We start from the raw sequence: 15,245 nt of genomic DNA, 5'->3' as shown, positions 1-15,245 counted from the left end.
TCTATGTTGGCTTCTCGATCCACATTGGTTCACCTTAGTGTACCATATACATGGACCCAAATGGTTCCCCATTTACTTTCTACCAAACTTGCACCATTTCATTAATAAAACCACACAAACTCAACAAGACTCACACGTCACACCTACCTTGCATTTGAGTTCCAACAATCAAGACCTAACCCCACCATCGTCTAGTCTAACCCATACATGGATACATAACCACCCTACCATACCTAATAACTTCCAAAAAATCATCAATCAACATTAACAAATTCATTTAAATCAACTGCAAACTTAATTATCTCATAAACAAGTTATACCCAAGAATCATGGATACGTATGTCTACATATACGCATAATCTGATACAACTAGAAGAAACAAAAACTAAGATCCATATTAGATTGCTGTTTGTTTACCTTTTTTCATTTTTGCTTTGAATCGGGACTTCAATAAAAGAGTCTCCACTGTGTTTGCAAAGTTCCCAACAGCCATGGTGATCAAAAGAACTCCACAGGTTACAACCTGTTGCGAACAATGTGGATATGATTGAACTTCCAACCAGATTGACTATAACATAAAATGACAAATCACAACTTTCTTAATTTTACCTGCCATTCAGAGATGACACCAACCATGGCAGTTTTTAGTAATAAAACACCAACGTAACCTTCAAAAACCTGCAACACAAAGAGCATAGGACACAAGAACCATAATTGACCTTCTACTCCAGCAGTTTCTCCCCAAACAACATCCATTCTTCTAGCCTATAATCAAGAAATTAAAGAATGTCAATAAAAACAACCTTAAAAGATCCTAAATTGCTTATGATATAGGTCGAATCCAATCATTTAATATGATTATAGAACCTTTCCCAGTGCAATACGTGTATAGAGTCTCTGCCTTTGGTATTTATTTTGTAACAGCATCGCGATTCCTTGCATGATTGCCCATTTTAAGAACAATTGTATCCCTTTCTGCAAACAGGTTGATTACAAATAATAAAGATTAGAACATGCATGGCGAATGTTTATAAATTTATAACAAGTTAATACATTTTATTACAAAAAATAACCTGCTTCTGGGCACACTCAGGTTCCCTTTCTATCTCCCAAGTCAGACTGATGAGTGCCATAGTCATAGCACAATAATGATGGTAAATCCACCTGAACAAAGTATCACAATTTATGTAAATCATGTGAAACACGTAAGGCTAGAGAAGAGTAGAAGACAGATGAGATTACCAAGGGCGAATATCACTTCCATTAACCCTGAGTATATTTTCTCTGAATGACAAGCCTGTGTAGAGAAAGAGTAGCCATGCCTGAAAAGAACATGCTGATTATATGCTTTTGTGTATGATAGATACACTTGGATGAAAGAGATGAATTAACATGTAACCTCACCTGGTAAAGCTGCACAGGCAATGCAGGAAAACATCCGTTCCACATCCATGTTCGTAGTACCAGTAGCAATGATGGAAAAAGAAGAAACAGATACGCAGTTGTATCCTACAATCATATAAGAAAAGGGAAGAACGATGATAGATTTGTAGAAAAAATGAAGAGAATGCGATAGTGTAATTGAAGCTACGAAAATAACTGTACCCTGAAATTGTTGTACTCCTCTTTCACTTTCAGTTGAACGTCCTTTCTGTTAGCACGAACATTTATCGGGCCAAGTAACATCCTCAAAAACCGTCCTGCTCAAAACACACATGGCTCCATCAACAAAATGGAACACCATATTAGGAGTTTTTTCTCCAAAATCAAGAAAACCCATATCGATTTTGTGTCGAACTCTCAATGATGAATCTTGTAAGGGGACAAATAAACGCACCGTGGGATTTGCAGGGAAGATATGCAGATGCATCACCTTCATTTAATGCAAAATTAACTCTGGTTAACTCTTCAATCATCTGTGTACAGCAACAGACGCGTAAACAAAAAACAAAGTGAAAAAGAAAAGGAAAGTTGTAATAAATCATTAGTGAATTTCGAGGGTATTCCAATGGATTACTTTTGCAGCATTCTTAGGATCTAAATTGCCTTTCTTGAGGGAAGAAGCGATGAATGATCGGAGCATTTTGATGTTCGAACGGAGAGCTAGAGCTCGCTGTCGGAGGGATGCTTCCTCCTCAGATGTTCGAGAAATTAAGGATGTTGCAGAATCCTGCAACTCTTTACTTTGTTCGACGATTCTTGACACTTCATCAGCAGTATTTCTCACTGGCCCATCGGAACTGACGACGGCGGAGTGTCCCATGACTCTCTTGGTTCACTTGGGCTCTAATCAAAACATCTTTGCATGTCTATAAGTAAAGAAAGAGAAAGAAATAAAGAAATAGGATGTCATCGGCGGTTGGTGATCGGAGAGGTGGTGGGGCCGGGGGTTTTGAAAAGCGGAAAGTGAATTGATTGGGGGAATGAAGGGCGTTGGGTGCAATTTATTTCTTTCTTGAAACTGGTCAGAGTGCAGACGAGCAACTCCCACCTAACTCAAAAATTAGTAGTGAAAGAGATCACCGGTAAGTGGTAACTCCCCTCCTCCTCCATCTTCACCTCCGCCAAAGCTTCCTTTCCTGTAGTGAAGTGAACGATAAGTGCAGTTACGCACACCAGTTTCATGTCCAATGCTGTCTTTGCCGACCTTGCATTTATGTAATGAGAACGATGGCCATGAGTAGTAATTTTACTTTTTTATATGTTTTATTTATTTTTTTCATAACTATATTTTCTTTTTATTTATTTTTTCATAACAATATTTCTTTTAACGTTAATATTTAGTATTTAGGTTAATATTTAGTTGTTGTTTGGTTTGGAGAATGTTTTTAAATGAATTTGAATCGAAATATATTATGAATTTGAATCTAATTCAATAAATTGTTTGGTTAGCAGAAAATAAAATTTAAATTAATTTTAGATTTTATTTTGTTAGCAAGACATGAAATTGTAATCTACGTAGAATTAAATAATTGCTATTTTTTTTATCGGTTTTGCTTAATTTTATTTTGTTTTCTATCTTACATGTAAAGATATATTATATAAACTATAAAATAATAAAATTTTATTTTATTAATGAGCATTCATGTCGGTGACGGTGGTAGTTGTGGTGGCGACAGCGGGTGGTGGCGGCGGCGGTGGTGGTGATGGCGATGCTAGGTGGTGGTGGTAACGGTGGTAGGTGGTGGTAGTGGTGGTGGTGGTGGCGGTGGTGGGTGGAAGTGGTGGTAGGTGGGTGGTGTCGGCGGGGGCGGACGCAAGATTTCATAGTAGGGGTTGCACGGGAAAGTTAGGGGTTGCCGGTGCCACCTCGGAACCCCCCTAAATCCGCCCGTGGGTGTTGGTGGCAGTGGAGGTGGTGCATTGGTGATGGTGATAGTGGTAGAGATTATGTTTTGAAACAAAACAATGATAATAAGGTAAAATGTCGCTTTCCTTCATGGTAGGGAATTAATTTCATCATTTTCTTGAATAAAAGTGTTTTCCCTGTTTGATGGAAAAAAATTTCATTTAGCATTCCAATTCAATTATACAAAGTTGAACCAAACAGTAAAATGTAGTGGAAGTGAATTCCTTTTCCCCGAATTCAATTTCATTCCATTCCAGCTAATGAGACAAACCCTAAGTTTACATCAAGGATGGAATGCAAAATTGCAACGGTTTGTGTCGTTAGTTTTTCTAGATTGTAATTTTTTTTTAAATCTTTGTTTAAAGATATCGGAGCCATAACGTTATTATATATATATATATATATATATATATATATATATATATATATATATATATATATATATATATATGTATATATATATGACCTATTGTACTTTATTGATGAGTTTCATAATCTCTTGTTAAAGGAAATTAAAAATGCAATACATTAATGGTATAAACACATGTTGATTATACATGCACGTTTTCCTTTGTTTTCCATTTTGCATAAAGCATTCGGATTGGTAGCCAATACTGAAGCATCCATTTCTTAAGCTAATAAGAGGGGAAACACGTGTTCAATCCACACATACGTGTTTCCTTCATATCCGAAAACGAAAACATCAATAGGTCTGAGTGGTGATCTTCCTTCCAAAATGTTAGTCAAAAAATTTTTGGGTGCTTCTTTTTTAGCGAGAACCTAGTTCCCCTAAATACGTCAAAAAGAACGCCCCTAACAAAATTGTGTTAGTACATGAAACTCGAGAGTTATCTGCAATATACATCAATGGAGTCCAAAAATGACTTACGACAAATGACATATATTATCAACCGATGATAGTTGAATCATGAGGCGATACTCTAATAGTGACATTTTGTTGGCCTAAACCATCTATAGGGATAATGATATTGCTATATTTAGGCATATATTCTAAGCAATATTTAAGTACATTTAGCTACATTTTGGCTATTTTTTAAGATATTTGATAATTATTGTGTTAAAAATATATTTTGAAGCCAAAAAGACATTCTCGTGGAGAAAGGAGCAAAATTGGATAGTTGGAGGCTTGGAGACTTGAAGAAATCATCAAGAGAAGAAAAAACGGGCATAAAATGGATGCCACGTTGTGGTCACATACATGCCACGATGTGGTGACGTGTTAAGCGTGGGAGCTTCCAAGTTGATATGCATGGAAATCTTGGAGCATACGTAAAGAAAATGTCTCCCACGACGTGGCGAGCTTTTTGTCGCATCGTGGCGGTTGAATTTTGGTAACTTATTTAAATGATTTATAGGTCGAATTTCGAGGGAGTGTTGCAGATACCTATGAAAAAAGGCGACCAAAACCTTCCTAAAAACCTAAGAAGACCAAAGATTGATTGTGTCGCGTCGTGGCGGTTGAATTTTGTTTTTTAATGTGTTTCTGACTTAGTTATGGGCTAAATACCCTTAGCATAGATAGACCCTAATACTATGAGTTGATTTTGATTTTTATGAATTAATTTACATTGGTATATACTTGTGTATAATAGATTAATATCCTAGCATGTTAAAGTTCTAACTTTTATTGCTTATTCCTCAAGTTTTGTGTAGTTAGATGATCATTCTAGTTGCATGAACTTGATATCTAGTTATTATGACCATTGAATTGCTAGATCTAGAGATAGAACATATCCTAGGGTTTGGTGGTAATAATTAGTAATTTTAAGTGTGTTAGAGAGCATTAATTATCAATATTATGTGCATGAATTGTTTGTCTTGATCATAGATATGTATTCATTAGATTTTGTCATTCATAGTCCAAATAACCTTAAAATCAATTTAGTGTCACTAGTTGTATGAGCATTGTAATAGTAGTTCATAATTGATAAAATACTAAGAAATCGAAACAAGATAGCTAGTAACTTCATAATTTGGTAAGCAACATTAATAATCCATTATATTAGAAATCAACCATAGGAAAAAGGAAAATTCGAAGATAAATGAAAGTTCTTTTTAATCTTGGTTTAATTTTTTTTCTATTCGATCACTTTAGTTTAAAGTATTTGTAGTTAATTTTTAGTTAATTGATTGATTTAAGTTGTTGTGTACCGTCCCATTTTCAAAACAAAATTTTCATTTTTAATTAAGGATAAAATATTGTTTCTCAAAAACCAAGTCAAGAAAAACGTAAGTATCAAATACAATCATCCCACAATATCAGAGTATCAAAAGATGCGAAAATCACAAAAATTGCAGGTTGATGTGTACAATCAAGCCTTCGTCTTCCCGCGATCATCTGAAGTACCTGAAACGCAATAAATCAACATATGTAAGAACGAAGCTTAGTGAGTTTTTCAAAAGTACCACATACAAAATATACCAACACAAAGTTGTATCAGGTCTATAACAACCCTAGGTTTGTATCAACATTGAGTCCATATTGACTCCGATCCTAGATCGGCTCCATCAGGTCTGCATCAACTCCAAGTCTATAATGACTCCGAGCCTAAATCAACTCTATGCATATAACATACAAGCACATCAACAAGAGTCACAAAGACATCATGCGTAGTCGACACCTAGTGTCTTATAGTATAGTGAGATGACTCACCTTACAAGTAGCAGTTAGAACATAACAACTCTCACACGGTGAAGACTTGTACTACAAAACACCTAACAACAATAAAGTATCCACTTAGTCTACACCATAAAACCTCTAAATTGACTAAAATTCAACTATGGTAAAAAAAAGTCAACGGTCAAAGTCAATGGTCAACTATTGCATTTAATGACCCTCACATCGTGACAAGCCCTTGGTCATGTCGTAAGAAAGTGAGTCCAGCCCGATCACCAACTCAGTTCTGATTCAACTTGATCATCCTCAAATCAACAGACACGTCATGATAGAGCTTCTGTCACTTCGTGAGAAACTCAAAACAAAATAGTCGAGGCACCCAGTCTATCTTCACGTCGTGAAGGCTAACCCTTAACATCATGAGAACTGTTCTGGTCTCCTAAATGCATTAAGTCCTTAAACAATCCAGCCAACCATTCATACTTTCCTAGTGGTTTTCCTACTGCAAATACAACATAAAAATTGGTGCTTTATGGACATGCATGTCCAATGCATATTCCTTTCACTCAACGTTACAAATATGGATGAAATGGACCCAAAAGTTGCACTAGAGATCCAAAATCACCGAGAGGACATGGATCTGGAACATACTGCCTTGGAGGGAATCCAATGATCCATAAATTTGCCAACTTTATGGAACGTTGTTACTCAAAACTTCACAAACATGGAGAAAAATGACAAAAGAGCCTAGATCTGGAAGTGTTAAGCATAAAATCTGAATCTTGATGACTTACTAAGGTCTAGAAGGTGAGCAAGGTTGAGGAGAGGAGATTGGTTGGCAATATCTTTGCACCAAAGGCTTCTTGTTCTTCTTATAACACTAAAAATGGCACCAATAACACTCAGAATATCAAAAGGAGGCTATGGCTTATGAGAGAGGTGACAGGGAGGTGATGGAGGCTGAGAAAGTTCAAACTCTAGCCCTCACTTCCCTTAAATATGGCTCAACCCCTGTAAATCTAGGGTTTTGCATGCAACAGCTATCACGTCGTGACACCTACATTGTCACATCATGACCACCATTGAAAATGTGAATTTTCTTCCGGCCGTCATCACGTCATGACACGACCTTGGTCACGTCGTGACGAGCCAAAATCCAATTGGGGCTTGAAAAATTCAAAATAACAAGCAAGGTATAAGTACTTGGAATAGGGTCTTACAAAATATCCTCCATTAGAATTAGACTTCACCCTCAAAGTCCTCAGTCTCAAATAAAGCAGGGTAGTGGGTATGAATCTCCTCCTCGGGTTCCTAGGTCCATTTAGAACCCTTATGGTGTTGTCATTACACCTTCACCGAGCTCACCACCTTATTGTGCAAGGTCTTTGTTCTCCTTTCAGGAATTGCCATCGGCCGCTCGACATAGTTTAGGCGATCATCGACCTGAATATCACCCAAGGGAACCACAATTGTCTCGTTGGCCACACACTTCCATAACTATGAGACATGGAAGGTTTCGTGAATGTGACTAAGATCCTCTAGCAAGTCCAACCGGTAGGCCACCTTTCCTACCCTAGCCACAACTCTAAAATGACCAATAAAACTGGGGCCCAGCTTACTCCACTTCTTGAATCGAATAACACATTTCCACGATGACACCTTCAGAAGTACCATATCAACATGGAACTCCAACTTGGAATGAAGTCGGTCCACATAACTCTTCTGATGGCTCTTGGCCGTTAGTAACCTCTGTCTGACCTGTTGTATAATGTAACAACGTGAATTTCAAAATAATTTTTCGCATAATATAAAAACATATTCATTTAATTTTTATAAAACATCAGTGTTTGAAACTCCAATCAATGTCATACAATGAATCCCAAGATCACATATCATAAAAATCTCATGTGTGTGTACTGATCAAGCGGGCGCCTTCCCACAGTCATCACTAGTACCTGAAATAAATAACACCAACATTATAAGCATAAAGCTTAGTGAGTTCCCCAAAATACCACACATAACACATATTAGCCACTCGAGGCTATAACTCTGTGGGCCCGTAGACCCTACTCTGTGAACCCTCTGGTTCTAACTCTGGGAACCTTCCGGTTCCAACTCTATAAACATGCACAACATAAATCACATAGAAATAATGAAGTACAACACATAACATATAGCATACAAATACTCTGTCACATAACTCTGATTACCTACTCAAGGTAAAGTATAGTGAGAAGACTCACCTCGCGTATCTCGATAACTCGTAAATCCCGGAAATCACTCGCGCTCGATCCTCTGAGCTATAATCCTCCTATAACACCATATACCTCTAATTAACACTTTCACAACTAAGGTTGACTACCCCTATCAAGTCAACACTGGTCAACTCTGGTCAACGGTCAACTGTCAACTTTGACCGGACTCGGCGAGTGCACTAGAGCAACTCGGCGAGTCTATACGTGTTCACTGACTCCCTAGGATCCTCTCTTGACACGTCGAGTACTTCCCTGACTCGACGAGTTCCACCTGGCATGAATCGCGGGGCCACCACGACTCAACTCGCCGAGTCTCAAGAACAACTCGGCAAGTTCCAGCTTGACTCAGTCCACCTGTCAACCCTCTTTGACTCTCCCTGACTCACTGAGTCAACCCTTAACTCGGTAAGACCACTCGCTGAGTGGTTATGGACAATCTTCATGCTACTCGCCGAGTCTGTTCTTCGGACTCGGCGAGTCTAAGCCATGCATGAACTCAAACTCACTCCTGAGGTCAGATCTGTTCCAGTAACTCATAGATCCAGTCCTTCCAAGCACATTTATCACGTAAAGTTACAATCGTGGCTACCATGCAACGCCTACAAGGCTTCTTTTGGTGAAATGACATCTAAAATGGTAACCTAAGTCTACAACTCAAAAGGATAGGCATAAAGCAGAGCATTTGGAACTCTCTGGACCTACTAAGGTCCAGATCTAGGTACCGATTCCCCATGGGACCTCTCACACTCCAATTACAAGGTAAACAAGGCATGAAGAAACCCTAGATTTGACCATATCAATAAAAACACGAGAATAAACTCTGAATATTACCTCAAATAGCTTCCTCTGCCGAAATGAAAGTAGATCCAAGCTCCCCAACTCTCCTAGCTTGGCTTTCCTCTTCCCTTCTTGCTAACACACACAAGGATGGTGAATAATGGCCTCTTTTCTCACTCACAAGGACTCTCAGATGCTCTGGTGCTCTTAAGGTCGAAGGTAGCTGCAATGAAGGGTTATAAGGTCCTTTAAATAGGGCTCAGGGCCGGGAAATTAGGGTTTCATTAAACAGCGTGGACTCGCCGAGTCCACTCTTGGACTCACTGAGTCTGGACGTGAACCCGCGTCCAAATCCGCGATCATACTCGGCGAGTATAGGCTCCAACTCGCCGAGTCTCCTCACAAATTATCAAAAATAAATAAATGAATAATACCTAGGAATCCGGGCTGTTACATATAAGCTTTGTCGTCTTGAGCACTATCTTTGCGCTCCTCATGACTCTCTGCCCAACCTTTCCCCATAAAATAAGGGTCTGACACTTCCTCCCATATAGAAGCTTGAAGGGAAGCATACCAATGTTGGCATAATGGTTGTTGTATGAAAACTCAACCAAGGGAAGGTAGGAGTCCCATCTCCCACCAAAATCTATGACGCAAGCACTCAACATATCCTCGAGCGTTTGGATGGTCTGCTCATTCTAACCATCCTTCTGCGGGTGATAAGAAGTACTGAAATGTAACTGGGTACTCACCTCCTCATGAAACTTCTTCCAAAATCTGGTAGTGAAACGGACATCCTGGTCCAAAACGATAGAACTGGGTACACCATGACAAGCAACCACCTCCCAAACATAGATCTCAGCCAATTCTTAGTAGAAGAGCTCCCATGAATGGCCAGAAAGTGAGCACTATTCGTCAAACGATCCATAGTCACCCATATGGTATCAAAACTCTTCGTCATCTTTGGTAATTTAGTGATGAAATCCATGGTGATCGATTCCCATTTCCACAATGGGACCTCCAGAGGTTGCAAATTGTCATGACAGATCTGATGTTCAACCTTGACCTTCCGACAGGTCAAGCACCGCTCCACAAACCACGATATATCTCTCTTCATACATGGCCACCAATAGCTATGTCTCAGGTCAAGATACATCTTTGTAGCACCCGGATGAATAGAAAATTTTGATTTATGTGCCTCATCTATCAAAATTTGTCGAGTCCCACCCAAATAGGGTACCCAAACCATGCCATGAAGATTTAGCAGTTCCCTGTTGTCGATATCAAAAGCTAAAACTTAACTAACCACTTGCTCGCTCTTCTGATTCTCTTCCTTGGTGGCTTCCACTTGAGCATCCCTAATCAACTCCAAGATTGGAGTCACCACTGTCATCCTCAAAAAAACATCCCAAATCGGTGCACTAACCGCCCTGCAGCTCAAAGCATCAACCACCATGTTGCCCTTACCGAGGGTGGTATAAGATCTCAAAATCATAGTATTTCACCACATCAAGCCATCTCCGTTGTCTCATGTTAAGGTTGGGCTAATATAAAAGATATCTCAGACTCTTGTGATCTGTATAAATGGTAGACCGAACCGCATATCGATAATGACGCCAAATCTTGATAGTGAAAACTATAGCCCCCAACTCGAGATCGTGTGTGGGATAGTTTGCATTGTAAGGCTTCAACTGCCTCAAAGCGTAAGCGATCACATGCCCTATCAGCATTAGTACAATACCCAAGCCCATAATCGATGCATCATAATAAACCAAAAAATCCTCGACTCCAGAAGGGTAAGTATTGGTGCTTCACGAATCTTCTGCCGAAGTGTCTCAAATGTTGCATGTTGCTCAGTCCCCCAACTGAATGTGACGTCTTTCCTCGTCAGTCTAGTGAGAGGGGCTAAAATCTTGGAGAAATCCCTAATAAATCTCATGTAGTAACCAACCAAACCAAGGAAACTTTGAATCTCAGATGGGGACTTCGAAACCTCCCACTGTATATCTGACTCAATATTAGCTGGGTCAACCAAGATGCCATTCTGATTGACGAGGTGCTCCAGGAACTAAACCTCGCGCAAACAAAACTCACACTTGGAGATCTTAGCATACAACCTCTCTACCAGTAGAACTCCAAGAATCTCATGAAGGTGCTCCTCATGATGCTCCTTGGTCTTAGAATAGACCAAGATATCACCGATAAAAATGATCAGTGATCGATACAACATCGGTCTGTGCACTCAGTTCATGAGGTCGACGAACACAGTTGGTGCGTTGGTGAGTCTGAAAGGCATCACCATGAACTCGTAATAACTATAATGAGTTTGTAAAGTCGTCTTCTAAATGCCCTCTTCACTGAATCTCATTTGGTGGTAGCCAAACCTCAAATCAGTCTTGGAAAACCAATATGCTCCCTACAACTGATCAAAAAGATCATCGATCCTTGGCAACAGGGTTCTTTAGTTTCAGTTTGTTTAACGCCCAGTAATCAATGCACATCCGGTGTGAATCATCCTTCTTCTTGAAAAAATGATCAATGCTCCCCATGACGAGCTACTTGGCCGTATAAAATCCTTCTCCAGCAGATCCTGAAGCTGAGAGGACAACTCTTGCATCTCATGTGGCACAAGGCGATAAGGCGCCTTCATAATTGGGGCAACACTAGGGCTCAGATCGATCCTGAACTCAACATGTCTCTCTGTAGGCATGCCAGGTAGATCATCTGGGAAAACATCAGGAAACTCATTCTCCACTGGAACATCAGAGACATACTTCTTCCTCTCGACCCACATATCGACCACATAGGCTAGAAAACCCATACAACCATGATAAAGACATTGTCTCATCTTGGTAACAGAACAAAAAGTAGAACCCACCCTAGTACCCTCAACATAAATGGTTAATGCTCCCCCACTAGGGTCTCGAACTATCACCAAATGGTGCTCACAGTCGATCAAACCCATATACCAGCTCAACTCGTCTATACCCACAATAACGCAGACATCCCCCATCATGATAGGAATGAGGTCGATCGAGAACTCAACACCAAAAAATCTTTAATACACAACCTCGATAAACCTCAGAATCTGAAATCGTGTGATCATTCGGAATAGCCACTATCAAAGGTCGGTCCAAAGGCTCACATGGAATATTGAAATATTTGCTAAATGATGTAAACATAAATAACCGACTCGTACTTGAGTAGAACATCACTAAAGTAGGTACAAAGTTTACAAGAAAAAGTACCTAACAAAATCATAATCATAAACATGCATAAAGTAAATTAGCATAAATATAAAGGAACACATACTAGCAACGACGTCTGGCATCGCGCTGGCCTCCTCTGCTATCAACTGAAAAGCTATCCATCGGGCCTTCGGGGACTCGGCCTTCCCTTGAAGACCATCAATAATGCACAAGGTCACTGGAGCAGGAGTTTGAACTGATCTTGGTCTGCAGCTCAGCCAATATCCAATACTAGGTGTTTATCACGAAATCTTAGATATCCTTCTTGATCATACTCAAGTATTGGTTCATCCACACCTGCTCACAGGATGCGTACTCAGGGAAAAACAAGGCCCTCTTGTGGAACATTCTGATGATTTCATTCAGCATCTCTGTCGTCTTCCTGAGATTCAGGAACTCCTAAGATAGTCGTTCCCTCTCCACCAAAGACACATACTCGGCACATAACATCTCAAAAAACTATTCCCAAGTCACTACGGACCGCTCTTCAGGAGAGAAATCGGAGGTTACAAACTTCCACCAGTCCTTCGCTCCCAGGCGAAGAAGTTTTGATCCTTCAGGTTCTCCGAACATGAACAAGTGTAGAAACATCCCTCGACATCAGAAACCTCTTCGAACTCCAGGGGATTGGTGTTGTTGAACTTCCGATACAACATCGAATCATCCCCCTATGTGGCCTCGCGGTGGCAAAAACTACAGTGGTTGTAGCAGCCGCCACCCCCATTGAAGGCCGCATAACACTCGTCTAAAAACTCAATCATCATAGTCTTGATAGACCCAAACATATCTGGAATAGTCTCCCTGATAGTCGCGACCACCTCAACAGCAACGATCCTACATATCTCATCATCACCGGTACCCTACCTCTCCAGGTCACTGGAGCCTGAACCTCGGGTAGTTATCACCATACTAAAACACCCAAGGAAGAGGTCAAAACCAGACTAAAACATATACATATATAATTACATTCCCGCAAGTTCCTTATTTCCTCAGGGTTCTTCCTGAATTGCATACGGATCTTGTGCTTTCAGTAGTACAAGTCCATACTACCTTTAACACATATCCGTAGTTGATTCAGACAGTCCTCCCAAGGTCCTAAATCACTTCTAGCTCCACTCTAGGTGTATACACACACATATATGGGCTCACCAGAACCACCACTAAGCACCTAGATACTCGTCTTAGGTTCCTTCTCAAACAATTCCCTATTTCGCAAGAATCTCCGCTAAACTCGCTAATCGCTTTGCGTATACAATTTATACATACTCAAGGACTCGATAGATAGTCGAATAAATGATTCTACCTCAAGTCCACAACCAGACAAGGAACATGAATTAAAGCTAAACCAAGCATTCTAAGGCTATATAATACTAACTATATGCAACCATAAAGTATTGTGACAAGTGACAACGCATAGAATACGTCACCAACCGATGTTAATATTTAACGATAAGACTTAAAAATGTAATAAGGATATCCTTTTAACCACATGATATATTTTAATATATTCGAATTTCCCGTCCTTAATTACGTCAACCATTAGGCTAAAAAATAAGTGCGCAAAAAGTTGCATTACTTTGAGAGCAGGTTATCATATTCAGACTCTATAGGTTACTGCGATTCCATAAATGTAAATTTTGTAAAAATATGACATGGTATAGGTGATATATGGCTTTTATAGTAAATAAATATCTATTGTACTTAAAAAGTTACAATGACAAAAACTACAAGGAGATTGGTTGATTTTTAGAAGAAGTCACCAACTAGGCAATCGTAGTACTACTTAAAGTAGGATTTATGAGGCAAGGAACGGCTAAAACAGAAGCCATATGAGAGATTTATAAATTTTATAAAATCATAACGGTAATAAAAACTCATCGAAAAACGAAATTCAAAACTAGACAAAACGATCAAAAGGAAAGTTGTAGAGAATGACAAGACCTACACGGATATATAAGATTCATTGAGAATGAAGTTTGTATGCGAGAATTATGGAATCTTAAAGTTGAATTTTTAGCATCTCGCGTGCTTGCGCGTACCTGACACCCGATACGGGATGACATGGCATGCTGATGAGACGACACATGACAGCATCGTACGGTTCAGGCGCATTTACACGATGCGCACTTATAAAATTGATATAAGTAGCAATTTTTGATAACTTATTTCCCCGCCACTCTCTTCAGTTCTCTCTCTGACTCCTTTTGCATGCCACCTCCCTGAGTGCCTATCGAAGTGCGAACTTGTGGGTGAGTTCACGACCCCATTTTCCAAACCTTTTCGGGAGGGGGGGATACATGTTTCAGACGCAACTTTACATAGTTATTAACTAATTGTAGTTAGATAATTATGCTAATAACATTAGGATGATATTATGCCCGGTAGATACTCTGCCCACACTCTTCCGCTAATATTATGCCTAGTCGTTATGCTAAACGACTATGATAGACAAGATCATACATGGTTGTCACGCTGGCCAGTTGCCAGGAAACACTGAAACTTGTTATTATAGTCACCCTTTGGATAAGCTTAGTACCTAGTGTTACTGTGCCCAAATACTTGGCTATGAAAAATACACTAATTATATATATATATATATATATATATATATATATATATATATATATATATATATATATATATATATATATATATATGATAAGTAAAACTGTATAAATACAACACAAATAACAACACGACCGACCAGGGGAGGCCCCCACAATAAGAGTTCGATGAGACACGATTCATCAACACGCTGATGGAATTTCAACTAGCTCCTAACCTATAATTCTTAAATATTAAGTGAGTGTGAAAGATATGTATAGATTTATACTACATTGACACTCCTACATGTTGCTAGCTATAACCCGACGACAAGTCAAAGCAGGCATAACTTTCTAAACACATAGCTTCGTCCGATGAAGCGTCATGGATTTTTAGGATCAACAGTCATATCTCGATCATAGGAACTCGTTGTA

At 39.3% G+C, this 15,245-nt stretch overlaps 1 protein-coding gene across 1 annotated transcript; it reads right to left on the bottom strand.

The window, feature by feature from the left end:
• Positions 1-276: 276 nt before the first annotated feature.
• Positions 277-2,641, bottom strand: LOC111917671 (uncharacterized). The gene is made up of 9 exons (XM_023913370.3): positions 2,018-2,641; positions 1,838-1,916; positions 1,606-1,700; positions 1,405-1,509; positions 1,243-1,322; positions 1,074-1,164; positions 868-975; positions 610-765; positions 277-523 (listed from the first exon to the last, which is right to left on the bottom strand). Exons 1-9 carry the CDS (start codon positions 2,261-2,263, stop codon positions 398-400), a joined length of 1,086 nt encoding a protein of 361 aa, XP_023769138.2. The 5' UTR covers positions 2,264-2,641; the 3' UTR covers positions 277-397.
• Between the last annotated feature and the right edge of the window lie 12,604 nt (positions 2,642-15,245).

The sequence above is a fragment of the Lactuca sativa genome, chromosome 9 (genome assembly GCF_002870075.4).
Source record: "Lactuca sativa cultivar Salinas chromosome 9, Lsat_Salinas_v11, whole genome shotgun sequence".
Lineage (NCBI taxonomy): Eukaryota > Viridiplantae > Streptophyta > Magnoliopsida > Asterales > Asteraceae > Lactuca > Lactuca sativa.
The sequence above is the reverse complement of the archived record's forward strand: the minus strand, read 5'-3'. Positions and strand labels throughout refer to the sequence as shown.